Source organism: Pezoporus flaviventris, unplaced genomic scaffold (assembly GCF_033815535.1).
Source record: "Pezoporus flaviventris isolate CSIRO_AGI_PZ_B2104156 unplaced genomic scaffold, CSIRO_AGI_Pfla_v1 ptg000013l, whole genome shotgun sequence".
Lineage (NCBI taxonomy): Eukaryota > Metazoa > Chordata > Aves > Psittaciformes > Psittacidae > Pezoporus > Pezoporus flaviventris.
The window spans coordinates 1991619-2006056 of NW_026892561.1; the positions used below are offsets into that span (position 1 = coordinate 1991619).

Consider the following 14438-nt stretch of genomic DNA (forward strand, 5'->3'; position numbering starts at 1 on the left):
TCTCAGGCTAGATTCAGAGCAGAGCTACTCCAGCCCTTGCAGCATCTTCATGGCTTCCTCTGGAGATCTGCATCTCGACTGTATTGTACATTTAAAAGTCACATTTCTACAAATAAACAACCTGGAAGCAGGCAGTGACAACAGCCCTTCGGACTGCAGCCAGACCCCAGCTTCTTATTACACCCCTGTGAGCTCCATTCAGACCAGCCCCACAAGCTACCACTCACCTCCTCCATCCCCAGCCCAGGCAGCTGGAGCCTTAAGCAGCAGCCAGCCCTTCGTTTCTCGTTAAAACCCACCCTCATCACCTCAGACGACACCTGCTCACCGCCTGCCCACAGACACCTCCGGCTACACCAGCCCCTGCCTTCCCGCCTTCCCGCCTTCCCGCCTTGCCCGGCCTCCCCTCACCAACTCCTCCTCCCGCCCTTCAAGGGCCTGTCGTGATTCGCCGTGAAAACCAGTCACCGCCCCGCCGGCCGTGCCCCTGCGGGGATCATTCCCTAGTAAAGACCGCAATGAAAGGAGGAACTACCGGCAGCGGGCAGGAGGCCGGCCGCCGTTCCCTCTGGCCGGGCTCCGCCGCACAGGCCCGGGCCGACCACTGAGGCACCACCACAGAACCGCAGCGAGGGTTCGGTTCCCCTGGCAACACCGCCCCCCTTCACGTGACCCTGGTTGCTATGGCGACGGCCGCTACACCCCCCCCCCCCCCGCTCCCTTTGCCAGTCCATTCATGCCCTCGCTGCGCCTCCCGCCCCGCCCCTGTCACGTGACGCGGGCCCGGCGTGCGCTCCCCCAGCCGGGCTTCGCCGCCGCTTCCGGGGCTGAGGGCGGGGCGGAGGGGGCGCGCTCCGGGGGGGGGGCCCGGCCGCGGCGGCGGCGGCTGAGGGGAGAGGCGCGGCGCTCCCGTCAACATGGCGGCGCGCGGGGCGGGCAGCGCCTGAGCCCGGCTACCCTCGGTTCGCGGCCCCGGCCCGCTCCCCCGGCCCGGCGCGGCCATGGAGAGCGAGGAGGAGCAGCACATGACCACGCTGCTCTGCATGGGCTTCTCGGACGCGGCCGCCATCCGCAAGGCCCTGCGCTTGGCCAAGAACGACATCAACGAGGCCGTGGCTCTGCTCACCAACGAGCGGCCCGGCCTCCACTACGGCGGCTATGAGCCCATGGAGAGCGGGCAGGGCCCGCCGGGCGGGCACGGCTCCCCCGCCGGCGGGCAGGGTCCCCGCGGCGGCGACGGCGACAGCGGCGGCGGCGGTGGAGGCGGCTTCGACCCGCCGCCCGCTTACCACGAAGTGGTGGAGACCGAGGTGAGCTGCGGCCTGCCCCGGGGCCGGCCTCCTGTCAGCCCTGGGGGAGCCCCCCCGGGAGCCTGCCTGCCTTAGGGGGGGGGCTGCGGGCACTTGTGGGTCCCTGGGGTGTCCCCTCCGAGCGCTCCTTGCGACCGCTGCAAGGTGAAGAGCACCCGGGCTTTTCTTTGGCATCCCAGGAATGTGTGGCTACCGTCAGGATCACGGTTCCCCCCCCCCCCCCTTCTCTTGTGCCGTCTTGCATAATCCGAGTGACTAATGACTGTCTAATTTTTTGGGACTGTTTGCACAGTCTGGGTGTTACTTTATGTACCGCTTTATTTGGGTAAGCTGAGTATAAATTCTGCAGTAGGGGTGAAGCCAGTTCAAATATTGCCAAAATGAGGTCTTTAACTCATAAATCGTAGTTCTGTTCTAAGCACAGTAGAAAGATGTGAAGTAGACAGAAATGCTGCAGAACACTAGCGTTTCCTAGTTTTTCTCCTTTCTCCTTGTCTGCCTTTCTCTAGTCTCTCTTCCATCCTCTCGCAGAACTCTGACCTGCTCAGCCAGCAGACAGACTCTCGGTGCTTTCCCTGCTGCCTGGAACAGTGTTGGAGCGCTTAGCTGTAAAGCCTTTTCCTCCTCCAGGCCCTTTCCAAAACTTCCCAGAGTGCTCATATGGAAAGAGTTAATTAATAGTGTGCAGTCTATGGAGCTCATGGGGATGAGAACACAGGAGTGGCCTGCCGTGCTGTACCAAAGGACCACCTTGCATAGGCTCTGTCTCAAGAAGCGGTCAGTAATAGCAAATACCTAAGCACGTGTCTTATAACCAGGGAGACTCATGTACCCTTCCAGGCTTCAGTGAACAGTATCCTGATGATTTCCTGTGCCAGAAATGTCATCTTTCTGTGTACATCTGTGCATGTATCTGCAAACATGGATATGAAGAATACAAGCACGTATCTTCTGCATAGCTACACGTGCACAGATCATCCCTAGCCTCATTGTATTGAAATCCGGTCTTGCAGAATAAAGATCCATGATCCTGTTTACTGAATTAACTGGGTTAGTCTCTTAGCTCATAGAAGCTGATGGTGTGTGCTTGTGGAGTGAGGTGATCTGCGGGATGGCATGTGTGCTGTGCAGAAGAGGAATCGCTCTTTAACTTCAGTGATAGAAGCAATGGGGAGCTGGTTTCTGACCTTTCCAGGGAAGGGTTGGGAGTGAGTGAGAGTTCTGCTTGTTTGCTTTCAGATCTCTGTACCCACCAAGAGGGTGGATTTTCCTATCAGATCTTATGATTGGGACTATCTGGCTTGTCAGTGTGATATTTCAAGAGAAGCTGTCAGTGTAAACTTCAGAGAAGCGCTTTCTTCTCCCCTCTTCTTCCTATTGCAAATGACACTTTGACAGCTCTGACTAAGAGGAATGTTTTTTCCCCCTATTATTTCAGCTTGTATGTCTGATAAAATTTAGGCTTTATAGTTTCCTTTGCCACTCATGTTCTTTTCTGCTTTGACTCATGTTCTCGTTAACCCATGGGAGGGAAACCAAAACATCTCAGTAGAGGCAAATGACTGCACAAAGTTGGCATTTCAGAAGGATTGAGTGTTGAACACCAGGTTGGATGGGGCTTTAAGCAGCCTGGTCTAGTGGAAGGTGTCCCTGCCCATGGCAGGAGGTTGGAACTGGATGAGCTTTAAGGCCCCTTCCAACCCAAACTGTTCTGGGATTCTATGATTCTGTCTTGCTACATGAAGCTATATAAATTCAGGCCTCGATTTAGTGATTGGATTCAGTGCATATGAGCATCTGTCAACTCCTGCACATGTATGCAGAACACTATTTTTGTAGGAGTTACACCTGTAAAAATCTTAAGACCTGGGGTTGCTTCCTGGGCTTTTTTTGGCTTAATATTGCAGTACAAGACAGCAGCTTTTGAAGTCTAAAAGGGAGAAAAATTATATATTCTTGGGGGTTTTATTCTGCAAATAAATCTAGAACTAATTTAATAAACTACAGCTATTACTGAGGTGGTTAAACAGCAAGTAGTTTTCCATTCCACAGAAGCTTATGGCAGATGAAGTGGTACGGAAAGCACAAATAGCTGTATTATTCATTGTAGTCACACACATTATGTTGAAACATATTGTACCCCGTACTAGCCTGTGAGAATTGAGATGTTATTTCTGGTTTTCTCCCTCTCAGTATCATCTCTCTTTTTTTTTCTAACAGCTCTTAGAGTGTGTATTCCTCCTTCTCAACATAGTACCAGTTTTAACTTCTAGCCTGTGGGGAGATGTGTTAGATTTTTGGTTTGGGGTTTGGATTTTATATATGAGCAACCCACATGAATGTGAGCCCTGCCTGTGGCAGGGGGTTGGAACTGGATGAGCTGTATGGTCCCTTCCAACCCAAACCAGTCTGGGATTCTATGATATTAATCAAAATAACATAACTATTAGAAATTATTAGACTATTTTCCCCAAAATAATTTAGCCAGTCTGTTAATTTTCTTCATGAACCGAAGTTAGGATCACATTTAAGTTAAAAATAACAAGAAAGCTTTAGTCGTTCTCAAGACATGTGTAACAGGTCTGAACTTTGTGTTTACATTCTTTTTTTGGCTGAGTACAGTTTACCATGCATGTAAGAATAGATTGATGAATGATTAAACACTTCACATTTTCTCTAATCAGTAATGAATCCATTATGTCTGCTTATGTTTATTTGGTTTCTATTATATAATGTTAGAATCTGTTCTGTTCAGTAAGCGTGTTGATCAAAGAAAGGCTTGTCTGTTGGTTTCCTTTGAGAACAGCACAGCGACTAGATGCATATCATACTAGTAAACCCATGTTTTCTTTAGATAGTGCAGTAAGATCAGTGTGAATTCTCTTTTCAGTGATCCAGACTACTGGTCTTCAGGGGTGTTTGGGAGTGTTGCAGAAGCCTGAATTTGGAGTAACTGGCCCAGAAGCAAGAGAGCTTCTATGACCTGGCCTGACACACAGTGTGCTTTCTCTGTGAGACTTGAGATGAGCACATCCAGAAATTGCTTTTCATGAGGGCTAAAACTTCAGTTTCAGCAAGCTGATGTCTTCAAAAGAGCATGTAATTGATGCAGTTGTAAGTTAATAGCTGTGGTATGCCTCTGGTCTTGGTGCTGGCATGACCATGCTTAACTCGCTCAAAGGAAATGGCCAGGCAAACTTGGAAACACAAAGGGGGCTTCACATTTTGTGTGAAATACCAGCAAGTTCAGCTTTAGGTTTACAGTAGGTTTGAAGTTTTACCCTCCATAGTGCCGAACCGCTTTGACAGGCTGAGATCACCTGCTCTGACAAAAGGCACCTTTGCTTGGTTGACATAACTTCGGTGTTTATGTCTGTCAGCCGAGGTGAATCCGGTACATGCATTTTGGCAAGAATCTGGGGTTTTTGTGTTTTCCTTGGGCAACATAGAGACTTTTACGGTGTGATTCTTTGACGAGTGGGGGCTGTGGAAGGGTGGTGTGCGCTCATCTTTTCCTGTGACTGACAGATAAGCTGCTTTATGAACTGCTGCTAGTTCCTTATAATTTAAGACTATAAATGAATGTGATGACAGTGTCTGTCAGTGTGTCCGTGAATTGCCATGAGTGCCACAAGTGCTGGCTTTCACCAGTTGGGGAGGAATGGGATGGAGAAGAGCAGGCTAAATGAATGTGGGGATTGTGACCAGAGAACTTAGAATTGGAGTAAGGGGTAGGAACCCATTTATGCTAAAATGTTGAACATATAACAGTGGTTTATATACCCTTTACTGAAATAATCTTGATTGGTTTTTAAACAGCTTCTGAGAGTCATTACTGTGACCTTTTGAGTAAATTGTGATGTATGGATTGTATTACCTTCCAGCTATTCCTGTCTCCTTTAGCATATGCTGTTTTGATTTGTTTTTTTTAAGATAAACTAGCTCAAAAGGCTCTTATACACCGGATTTTACAAGATAAAGCTTATAATAAAACTTGTTCAAGATTGCTTTTGAGGTGCTGTTTTGATTTGAAGAGAAGGGGGTTTTGTAAAAGAAACAGTCCAGCAACTGTAGTAAGTAACAGTGCCAGGAACATTCTCACTAGTCATGCTGCAGAACTACTGTGCTCAAAACCCTTCCTCTCCTCATTATTAGAGCTGGTTCTGCCACAGATGTGCTGCATCATGGTGGGTGTGCAACAACCTCTGGTTTACCTTTTAGTGTGTAAAACAGGGATAATGGTGTGTGCCGTATTACAAATACCACGGACTTGTGAAGTTCTTTGATCCTTGAATGAAAGGAGTGGTATTAATTTAAAGACAAAAATGTATTTAGCCTTAAAGCAAATGAGGTGGGTTTCACAGTACAATGTTATAAATTGAAAGCCAGCCTCCTGTTTTGTAAGTAGTGTTGAGCTTTGCAAAAGTGACTATTCCTGGCATTCTCATGTGGAAGTTTTACAGTGTGGCTTGTCTAGGAATTGGCCTTGTGAAACAATTAAGCAATCAAATAAAGCTCTGTGGTGGATTCTGGCATTGAATCCCTGGCTGGATGCCATCAGAACGTCAAGTGGAATGAGTATTTTAACACTGCTGGTTTTCAAGCATCACTGTTTTCAAAAATCAGTGGTCCTGGTGTGGAACCTCTTTTTAGAGTCTGGTTATCTCAATGCTTTCTTGGATTTTGAAAGAAAATACCCTGGGTTTCATTATTGGTGTAAGGCAGGCTAATAAAGATGCTACAGGAAGTTAGGGAAAATAGGGGTAATACTGAGAGGTGCAGTGGGTTAAGTTTAACTGTAAGCTTTGTTTCAAATAACTTATCAGATAATGTGATAGAGTGTTCTTCAGGTTGAGACAAGTACTCTGCCTTTACTCTGTAATTACAGGTTCATCAGTGAAGGTGATGCCTTTGGGGTCAGTGGAGGTAGGAGACAACTCTGTATAGGCAGCATTCAGCTGGGCAGGAAGTGTCTTTGGTACAATGTTCTCTGGAGGCATTTTCTGGTCATCTTCCCAGTTTACAGTGCTATTCTGTGGCAGCTGTTTAATAAGGAAGTGAAATACTGAGGAAGAATGAGAATAAAAACAAATTAGCCAGTGTTAGAAGTTAATTCCAGCAAATCATTTGGATTGCTTTTGGATTAAGGAACAGTAGCTCTTTGTATGAGGAAGGCAAAGATGCAAAGGAAGTGCCTGATTCTTTTGTAAGCTCTTATTTAAAAAACCCCATGTATTTGTTCAGCCATAGGAATGCTCTTTGGTGTGTATGTTTCAGTTATGCTTCATGGGCCAATTTAATATTAATTAAAATAAAGCCAATGTGCTCAGTGTTTCTTGCCACTTGATCTTCCTGCTCACCGCTTCACAGCAGCTCTGGCTTCTGATGCCCAGCAGAGCAGTCTGGAGAAGCATGTAAAGGTTTTTCATCTTAATTAATCACAATTTTGTAATTACACGTTGTAAAAGTTGATTTCAAACTCATTGTCAGCTGCTTTGTCAGTTCTGGTTTCTGGCTCTCTGTAAATCAGTATCTATAGAACAGATGTATAGATGAGTGCTCAGCGGTGTTATTGAATTAATCATCCCTTCCAGAGCCTGACCTTTGGTCACTAAAATGTTATAATAACTACTTTATTGTTTCTGCAGCGCTTCTCTATTAATGCCTGTACTTTGGCAGAGGGAGCTGGAAGTATTGACTTAATTTGAAGTACTAAATGCTAAGCATTTGTGATTCATCGTTTTATTGTATTAAAGCACAATGTTTATCTGATACCACACAAGATTATTTTGAGTTACTTGGAAATAAGCACAGGGATTTGTGCTTAGAAAAACTCAAGGGTTGGAAGGAGTTGTAGTATCAGAGTCTGGCTGTTTGTAGTTAATGCTGATGGATTAGGTTTTTTAAATATATCCATAGACAATACTGAAAACACATGGAGATAAGTATGTTTTCGTTGGTTCCTTATGAATGGCATTCTTAACAGTGCTTTCCATGACCTCTCCCTCACCTACAGCTCATTATCAACTTTTAAAATACGTTGCCAGAAGTGGTTGTAACAAATCTGTCTCCGATTTTACTGGCTGCAATGGTAATAGTACTATAAACAAGGGAAGATATTCCTTTTTTAAGTTAAATGGATCTTTTAATTCAAATCTGATTTTTGCAAAGCCTCAGTTACTTTGTGCTGCTATAATGCTTAGTACTGTATTTGTCTCAGAGCAACTAGGCAAGTGCACAGGGGAATATTGCTTAGTAACATCACACCATCACCCTGGAAGCCTGGGACACCAGTGCACACAATGGCTGTAGAAAATCCCTAGTTAATTTCTAGCTTTGCTAAGTTAGTTTTAGATTCTCAAATTCATACTGTGTTCTTATTCCCAGTCTCACACAGTTCTCAGCTGTGAGAGATGAGGGAAGGGGGGGCAGGAAAAGGGAGCCATGAGGTTTTTGTGGTTGATAATATAATCTCTCACAGCTACTGAGACCTCTCACAGCCATGCATTCTCCATAGTGCACTTACACTACTCTCAGTTAAGGTCTGTGTCCAGAACTCTCCATTGAGACCATTTGCTGAATAAATCATTTTTTTTTAGGACATCTTTATGGTCAGGTGAGTGTCAAAATCAGCTTCAGTTAGGTGGAATTTGTACCATAGGATTTATTTTCCCTTAGTGATAGACTGGTACCATCCCTTTATATTAATATGATGAAATACTGGTATTTTTCTTATGACAAGACTGCATTTGCTTGTGTGAAGTAGTGCATTGTAAAATTTTGAGCTGAATAGTTTAGTTTCTGTGCAAAAAGAATAAACCATCCATATATTTCCCCAACAAGCTTACTTTTTCTTAGCAGACCAGAAATAACAAAAAGCATTGCTATCTATCACTGTACTTGGAAATGCTGCATACAGATCTTTTCCTGTAGGTGAGAATGCAAGGGCAAGATGCTGTATCTCTTTAGCACTTAAAACACTTAAACTGTTACTGTACTTTACAAATAAATGTCTCTTTGACTGTAAAGTGTTTAGGAAATCACAGTGGGTTTCTGATTGCCAAATAACAAACATAATACAGAAATTCCATGTATGACACCTTTTTCTGAGGCTTACTGATGCTGTCATGCTTGTAACAGAATACCAAGCTTGCTCTTTGCAGTGTGGGTTGAGTGAGTTCGATCTGATGGCAAGAACAGGCAACTGGGAAATACTCTTCAATTTTGTTCCCGCAATGCCACTTAACATGAGTTTAGAGTTCTTTAAGCTCCTGGAGGACCAGTTTAAACAAAGCACATAGGTTACAGGTATGAAAATGTACCAGTTTTTCCTCACCGTTCTTAATGTCTTAAAGTATAAGTGCAAGGTGGTAGCTTTGATTTATTTGAAAGCCTTTTAATTCTTACCCTGTGATGTAGTTGTAGGTAAGAGAGTATCCTCCTAGGAGTTAAAAGACTTGGTAGCAAGGCGTGAAAGTAGAAGCTGCTTTAATCAGCAGTGTGCAGATGGAGGGTCTGTCAAGTCATGACTTCAGGATTCTCCCACAAATTGATGGACATAATAGATCAGAGAGCAGAGAAATGCTCTGCCAGTTTTTATGGGTATTTGATGTATTTCTCTTACCTTGCCTCCACCTGAGCATCTTGCGGTCCTTTGCAGACACCAGTGAATGGTTCATCAGCATGCTGTGGCAGAGGGAAGCATCTCTACTAACATTTCACAGCTGGGGAAGCTGAAGCATTAAGAAGTTCATTTTCTCCTTATTGCTCAGTATGTCTGGGCTAAAAACTGAAAGGTGCCCCTAGAATTTTTGGCTTCTATTTCTGTCTTTCAGCTTTTTGGTTTTTTTAATTACTGCTTTTCAGAGCACTTAAATTTGGTCCTGGTACAGGTATGGAGTAACAAAATACAGTTTTGGGGGTTTTTTCCTAACAATACAGTGAAGCGTCAAAAATCTGTTTTCTTGCCTAAAAAATGGTAGTCAGTTTGTGAAAATCACTTATGAGAGGCATGAGGGAGAAGGGAACTGCTTGGGTCTGTCTCTTAGAAAGTCTGATTCCATTGCTTGTTGAAGGAAACATGACATTGGGGTTTCTGTTTTGCAAGTTATACTGCATTCAAGAGCAGACAATGGGACTTAGCTCTGGTGATAATAAAGCCTGCTGGTAGCCTTCTATCAAAATCAAATTCACAAATTTAAATGATAATTTGACTGTAATTTCATTGCTAAGACTGCCAGTTAGCATCAAAACACTCTCTTAAATTGCTTGTTATTTAGTGTCAAGTGCCTGCTATGGTAAAAGTCAGTGGCTTTAGTTAAACAGTCTGACAGGTTCGTTAGTGAATACTGCAGGAATGCATTTGGAAGCTTTGAATTGTGACCTTTTTGGCAATTAAAGTTAATTTATATTTCTCTTTTTGTGTAAGGGCTAATCTTTGTTCTGTGTTAGTCCTCCGTGGAAGGTTTTGTACTACAGATTTAAGCAATGCTTTATTGGTCAGATATCTAACCATTTTTGTTTCTTCGGCCTTGCACAAAACTGTGGGAGGTGCCAGGTCCCCAGCGTGAGAATCTTGACTCAGTGCTTGAGACTTCATGGGAGGACAGGACTCGTGGGTGCCTGTGTGTGTGTTTAGACATAAGCGTTTTCACACCTTGAAAATAAGCCAAAAAAGTCAAGTGGCAGGATCTTCAGGGCTTTTGTGCTATAAGAAATACATCAGAAGGCATGGGAAATGATGTTAAAGGTTTGCCAGCAAATGTTTTTTGATCTCAAGACTTCAGCTGCAGAAGGGAGAATAGTCACAGGATGCGTGATGTGCACCATGATTCCCTGTTTCAGAGCACAGTGGATTCTTACAGACTTCTAGGCAGTTGATCTTTAGATGACCCATTGACTGCCAGGAATAGGTTGTTTTTTTTTGCTTTTCACTGTTCTCTTGTTGAAGAGTATCCCTACAGATCCTTAACATGTCAGTCCAGTATCGAGTGTGTTCAGCCAGAATTGCATAGTCAATGATTTAGGTCATCATCTGCTGGCAGACACCATTCTGAGGTCATCTATTTGAGGAGAGGGAGGTAATTTCTAAATATATATAAAAAAACAACCAAACCAGACCTGTAATTCCCCAAATAAGAGATAGAAAACCACTTTTTGGGAGGCTGTTGAGATTTATTTTCATGCACAGCATACTCTTCATTGAAAGCTTTTATTTCACCTGTGTCAGTAGAGTCTGTAGTGACAATTCCTGGCTCCTCAGTTGCAAAGTGTGAATTGTGGCTATGTATTCAGAGCTGTGTTGCATTTGTGAATGTCAACAGAGCAAGCAGGATCATCAGCCTGTGTTGGTTAGTGAACCAACATGAAATTATGCAAGAGCTGAGCTGATATTGCACCTTGCTACAGCAAGTGCTTGAAAGAGCACTACACAGATCGATTTCAGAGTTGGATGGTGAACAGTTTGGGGTTTATCTTATACAGAAGGATGAAAGAGCAGCTCTTCAGAGAGGCTCATGCTAGATATGTTGTAAGAAACAAAACTCAGTCTGCAGTAATGTAATCTGAGCATTGCAGTAGTCTTTAAGAAAATCAGGGTATTAAATGTATTAATGGTTTGTAGGGGAAGTTGAGTTTTAAACTGTTTGGCTATTTATTTGAGACTGCATTAGGCTTCACAGTAGCTGTGAAGCTACTTGTATGTGATACCTTCTAAAATTAAGAAATAATTAAACTTCATAGTTGCTGGGGAGGGTTTTTAGTAGCTGAACACAGAGAAGCAAGAAGACTTGTCGCCTATTAGTAGCAGAATGTGCCAAAGATGTGCTCCTTCAATGCAAATAGCTCCTATTGTTGTTAGAGCAGTATTCAGTTATCTCACACGTTATTTCTTGTGTAATAAAACATCTTTTCATTACATTGTTTGTAGACTCAGTGCAGCAGTAGGCCAGATGTGTCCTTAGCACAGTTCATGATGATGCCCCTATTTCTGGAACCTGAATATACAGTGAAGAGCATGCCTCATTTCACTCTTTCCTCATGAGTTTCCGTACTACAGCCACTGGCAATCACTTGTGTGGAAAGAGATAAAGAGCAACAGTGCTTAGATGCAGCTGGGGAAGCAGAGCAACAGGTTAAGTTTTTCAGCAACAGTTGAAGGTCTGCACTGATATTAGATTGCACCTCTTAAAATATATCCATTGCTATTACTGGTTAGTAATGTTATTACTTAACGGGGACGCTTTCCTCCAGTAATCATTTGTTGAAATGTTGCTGTCCTTTACTGCAGGTCTAAGGAGAACCAAAATTGCTGAACATCTTGTAATTGGGGTTTATATTATATTCAGTCTACCTTCGTAAGTGTCATCATTGTATCCTACACTGTCACTGTAAGGGCTTTCTTTATAACTGCATATCTAATTTCTGCAGGAAATGGTTTTGTGTTCCGGATGGGTGCTCTTTACAAAAGCTGTAAACATAACTATTGTTTAGTTAATCAAAACAACAGGGTAGTTCCTCAAAAACTTTTGCTTTTAAGCACTTCCAGTGCTTTTTCATTTAAACCATCAAATATTTCTTCTCCAGAACTTCAAAGTGTTTAAACAGGGCACGATTTGCTAAGCCTGAATGACATTAGGCTTCTATGCACAGTACTGGATCAGCTGACTGCGGTTTCAGAAGCTGATACTCAGGTCTGTTAAAGTACAACTTCCCGTAATGACAGACTTAGGACAGAATGTTTAGCAGAGGATTGGGAAAGGTGGCACGTTACTTCCCAAGCACTGACCTGTTGTTTATTTTCCTGACCACTATTTTGTGTTCCATTGCTATAAATTTTACTGCTGCTCTCCAGAACCTGTTAGTAAGTCCAGCCACTGTGTGCTATCGTCACCCGCACCACTGAACTTTAAAGGGTAAGCTCTATGCAATTGCTGCTTCCTTGGTTTAATATCTTTGAACCATTATGAAAGTGAATGTGACACATTTACTTTTCAATAAGCGGGTCTGATCCTACAAAGAGCAAGTGCAGTGAGAGAGCTGGAAGCACACTTGTCTGCATTCACCAATTTCATTCTTTGTATATCATGTTCTCCTGAGTTCAGTCCTTTCTTTTTGCTTTACTCCTTTCTGTTTGTTCTATTCACTTTCTTGACACTGCCTGTTTGGGTTTTTTTTTCACTCTTGAGCATTATTTCCTGCTTGTCCTTCCTCCCTACATAGAATCAAAGAATGGTTTGGGTTAGAAAGGACCATAAGAACATCCAGTTCCACCCCCACTGCCATGGGCAGAGATGCCTCACACTAAACCATGTCACCCAAGGTTCTGTCCAACGTGGCCTTGAACACTGCCGGGGATGGAGCATTTACTACTTCTCTGAGCAACCCATTCCAGTGCCTCACCACCCTTACAATAAAGAACTTCTTCCTTACATCCAATCTAAACTTCCCCTGTTTAAGTTTTAACCCGTTACCCCTTGTCCTGTCACTACAGTCCCTAATGAAGAGTTCTTCTGCAGCATCCCTATAGGCCCCCTTCAGATACTGGAAGGCTGCTATGAGGTCTCCGCACAGCTTCACTTCTCCAGGCTGAACAGCCCCAACTTTCTCAGCCTGTCCTCATACAGGAGGTGCTCCAGCCCTTGATCACCCTCGTGGCCTCCTCTGGACTTGCTCCAGCACGTCCCTGGCTTCTCTCTCAGGGCAATCTTGCTACCATCACTGTGCTTCTGTTTTTTAACTGTGTCTCTGACAGTTGTTCCTGGTTGCTGCCAGGCCTGATCCAGCCGTTCTGTCCTTTCTCCTGCTTGAGTTGTCAGCTCTTCTGAAGGCAGGCAAAACGAGGCCATGTGAACCATTTGACACCTTGGGTAGCAAGCGTCTGCGTGAGGTTAAAAAATAAACAAAAGGAAATAAATGGATAACTTGTCTGCTCTTTTCAGCTGAGGCAGTTACCTCATGTGGCACTGAGCAAAGAACATGGGGCTAATTCTGGGTTCTGCCTGTACGCAGAAATAGCTGCTGTTCAGTGGCGCTAGCAAAGAAACCAGTAAAGCTTAGCTGCAGGCATCTGCTTGCTTTTTCCCCTCTGCCTTCCAAAGCGTTTTCCAGTAACGTAGTTTGACTTAGGAGAAGGACAATTGGAGTTTCCTTGTTAGAAAACTGTATTTGAGATGTAAATTATTCTTTCAGTAATCGGGTAGTAAAAAGAATCTTGATGTACTGGATTCTGACTTATGTTTCTTAATGCGATGGGGTGAGAGGGTGATGAAATTGTCTTCCTTTAGAACAAGCTATTCCATATTCTACAGCAGTTGTTGAACAGAGGATTAATATGCAGATCTCCGAAGATCAAGGCTTGTACTCTAGAGTCTCACAGGGACTGGAAGTACTTATCACTGGGCTCTAGGATCTGATATGCTGAGGATCAAGATTTGCCACCTAAATAGAAACTGGTTAGCAATTAGTTATGTAAACACAGTAGCTATCACCTACATTAAATACATAAAGGTATGAAATCCCTTTAATTAACATTGAAATCTTTAGTTCTACTTGAAAAACACAAGCAGCCTCAGGGCTGTTGCAAATTTGGCATGCTTGTTAAAAGCACAGTTGCTTTTGCTGAAGCAACTACATCCTTTAAAGCATCTAGGATAGGGAGAGCGATTAAATTGTTTCACGTGAACTTCCTTTTTATTCACAGAAAAATGATGAAAATGGGAATTGCTCTGGTGAAGGTATTGAGTTTCCAACAACAAACTTGTATGAACTGGAGAGCAGAGTTCTAACAGATCACTGGTCCATACCCTATAAGCGGGAGGAGTCTCTAGGCAAGTGCCTGATTGCATCCACCTACCTGGCAAGACTAGGTAAGTCCTCTTCCTACACGTGTAGACTATCTGTTCAAAGGATTTCACAGTCAGCATAGGGAGCAGTTATGTCTTTCATATTAATCCCACAGTTGTTTACTTGGCACCCTGCAGAATGATCACATCTCTGTGGTTAACAGTGAACTGTTCTACCCAATGAACATTGGTTTCTTTTTCTCCAAAGTGATTTGTTTGCTTAGGCTTTTGAAAGAAGTGGAGCACATGTTTCTTTATGTTCTAATGATTGTAGGAATTACTGTTT

The 14438-nt window shown here is 43.6% G+C and overlaps 1 protein-coding gene and 1 long non-coding RNA gene across 4 annotated transcripts in view; one reads left to right on the forward strand and one right to left on the reverse strand.

Moving 5' to 3' along the window:
• The window catches only part of LOC133268300 (uncharacterized), a 63322-nt gene extending 62771 nt beyond the window's left edge, over positions 1 to 551 (reverse strand). For both annotated transcript variants that reach the window (XR_009743032.1, XR_009743031.1), the window contains exon 1: positions 416 to 551. This is a non-coding gene — a long non-coding RNA (uncharacterized LOC133268300). The remainder of the gene's footprint in view (positions 1 to 415) is intronic.
• Positions 552 to 831: 280 nt separating this feature from the next.
• USP24 (ubiquitin specific peptidase 24) overlaps positions 832 to 14438 on the forward strand; it is a 66929-nt gene continuing 53322 nt past the window's right edge. For both annotated transcript variants that reach the window (XM_061451215.1, XM_061451216.1), the window contains exons 1-2: positions 832 to 1310; positions 14011 to 14176. In XM_061451215.1, coding sequence (XP_061307199.1) covers positions 1002 to 1310; positions 14011 to 14176 — 475 coding nt within the window. In that variant the 5' untranslated portion in view covers positions 832 to 1001. The remainder of the gene's footprint in view (positions 1311 to 14010; positions 14177 to 14438) is intronic.